A 2,500-nucleotide genomic window follows, 5' to 3' on the forward strand; every position below is an offset into this window, starting at 1 on the left:
CTGTCCAGCCACTCGCCAAACCGCAGGTCAGTGAGGCTGTCTTGCCAGGGAAGAAGCGCGGCTAGCGCCGCCCCGCCGGCAGCGTCGGCTGACACAGATGCCACCGACGGGCAGAGGCGCGCCAGGTGCCGCAGCAGCGCGGGCGCGCCGGGCAGGGCGGCGGCGCCACTGCGCAGTTCGAGCGCCGCAACGCCACGTGGGAAGCTACAGCATGGCAGTTTTTCGAGCGAGGCTGCTAGGTCCGCCGCGGCGCTGCCCGAACCGGCCTTGATGCATATCGTGTGAGCGGCAGGGAAGCGCTCCGAGAGATGCGGCAGCTCGGCGGGCGCGAGGCCGCCAGCACCGAGGCGTACTCGCCCGAGGCTGCGGTCTGCTGCCGCGCGCGCCGCACGACACGACAGGCGTGCGCGGGCCCTTGTGCAGGTGCAATTGAGTTGAGCCATGACGGCCTCTATGGCTGGGCCGGGGAGCCCAGGGCCAGTGTCCATTGTTGCGGAAGGATTTCACGAGAGTCGTCTGACTAGAAAAGCGCGCTGTACTTCGGGTTTCGCTTGCTGCAAAGTTATGTAGATGAACTTCGAAATCAATTCAAACTGAATGGTCAAGCGTGTTGCTGCGTTGTCTCCACGCGCTCAACTTTGGTGCAGGAGGTTTCTGTGGGTGAGGTGGCGGCCCGACCCATGGCGCTGCGCTCCCCCGCAACATGTATCCGTCCGGGACATGGTTGGCAGGCTGAAGGCACACTTTGTGCCACAATTGCACATGCCTCGCTCCTCACGCCGCAGCCTGCGGCGGAGGATTGCCCCGAGTAGAGCATGGCAGTCGAAGGTCTTGACATGAACACGTCGGATTCGCAGTGCAGTCTTGCCTTCACATTTATCAGGTGATTGGAACATTGTATGAATGCCACATCATGTCAGTGCGGCCTGATGCAATCACTGCTTCGTGTCGCCGCCGGTCTGCGGACTGCGTGCACGCATCGAGTGCTGTGTATGTGTCGAGCTTTGCAACCGCGGGGAAACGTGTCAGTGCCCCCCTTTTTCTGGACAAAGTCAACTTGAAAGGCTCTCATGGCGCACCTTGGCTTCGGGGTTGATTTAGAAGCGCATTTGCAGGCGCCTTGCGACACGCGCACACGCCTCCGCGTGCGCCATGGGTGCCTGGACTGCTCAGAACAGCGATATTAGAGGGACATCGAAGCATGTAGGGCCCTCACATCCATGTAAGTTCCCTGTCGCGCAAGCGGTGGGCCACCGCACCGTGCGGCACGACCTGGACGGCGTTACAAGGTGACGACAGGTGCCGCCGTTCAAACGCGGGCGCTGTGGCCGTGCACGATTGCCAGCGAAGTGTTAGATTTTTTGGCCATGCCTCGCATGTAAATTTTGCAGGCTCGCGACAGCGAGGCCTGTGCGCGACCGACATCGCCGGGGGACATCGCCCAGGATTCATGGCGTCGTCCTGCGTGGATTTGACAGGCTTGTCGGATAGCGATGACGAGCCATCACCGCAGCACCCCCCTCTCGGCGCCGCTCGCGAGGCGCGTGCGGCGCCGCGGGCGCCTGCGTTCCGCGAAATGCAGCACGCTCCAGCGCTGCTGGAACAGGGATCCACGCACTCAGCGCAGCAGCAGGAGCTTCTTGAGGAGAGCGGCGGCGCTGTAGCGGGCGTCCGGGCGGCTGCGCCGCACAGCCAGCGGCAGCAGCGGCAGCAGCGGCAGCAGCGGCAGCAGCGGCAGCAGCGGCAGCAGCGGCAGCAGCGCAGCCCACAGCGCGCAAGCGGCGCGTCTGGAGGCTCCGCCGCGTCCGGCCCCGCAGCCAGCAGCAGCGAGGTTGGGTGCCATTCACTGGACGACCGCAACCTCATGCGCCAAATCAAGGGCAAGGCGCCCGCCAGCGGCCGGCGCCGCGTCAAGGGCTGCACCCCGCCGCCCGCCGATGACGTAAAACCCGAGCTCAGCGGCGCCAGCAAGGGCGACAGCGAAGGGGAGGGCCCCGACGGCGCCGGCCCGAGCCGCAAACGGAGGCGCGGCGGCGCCGGCGCCGGCGCGGGCGGCCGCCGGCGCCTGCATTTTGAGGCGGGGTGGGAAGGCGCCGGCAGCGGCGGCGGCGGCGGCGGGGGGCGCGACGTGGACGCCGATGTTTTGCAGTGCCTGCCCTCAGACGACTTGGAGGAGGGGTTTGCGGCGGAGCGGGAATTCATGCGGCGCCGGCAGCAGGAGGCGGAGGGCGAGCGTGCGGCGCGGGAGCTGCAGGCGGCGTGGGAGGAGGCGGACGGGGCCCCGAGCTCTGACGGCGGCCGCGGCGGCAGCGCCGACCGCGGCGGCGGCGGCAGCAGCGGCGGCGGCGGCGGCGGGGCCGGCCAGGATTTGGAGGCGGGGCAGCAGCGGCGGCAGCGGAAGCGGCAGGAGCGCGAGGAGGCGGGCGGCTGGGAGGGTGAGGGGCGGGACGAGGGCGGCGGGCGGCGGGGGCCGCTGCCGGGCGGCGCGAGGCGGAAGAGG

At 68.3% G+C, this 2,500-nt stretch overlaps 1 protein-coding gene across 1 annotated transcript in view; it reads left to right on the plus strand.

Annotated features, from left to right (window-relative positions):
- Positions 1 to 1,576: 1,576 nt before the first annotated feature.
- MNEG_2575 (hypothetical protein) overlaps positions 1,577 to 2,500 on the plus strand; it is a gene marked incomplete at both ends in the record, with an annotated part of 2,072 nt that continues 1,148 nt past the window's right edge. The window contains one exon of the mRNA XM_014048948.1: positions 1,577 to 2,500. This exon is cut by the window's right edge and continues 666 nt beyond it. Coding sequence (XP_013904402.1) covers positions 1,577 to 2,500 — 924 coding nt within the window.

The sequence above is a fragment of the Monoraphidium neglectum genome (genome assembly GCF_000611645.1).
Source record: "Monoraphidium neglectum strain SAG 48.87 unplaced genomic scaffold scaffold00295, whole genome shotgun sequence".
NCBI lineage: Eukaryota > Viridiplantae > Chlorophyta > Chlorophyceae > Sphaeropleales > Selenastraceae > Monoraphidium > Monoraphidium neglectum.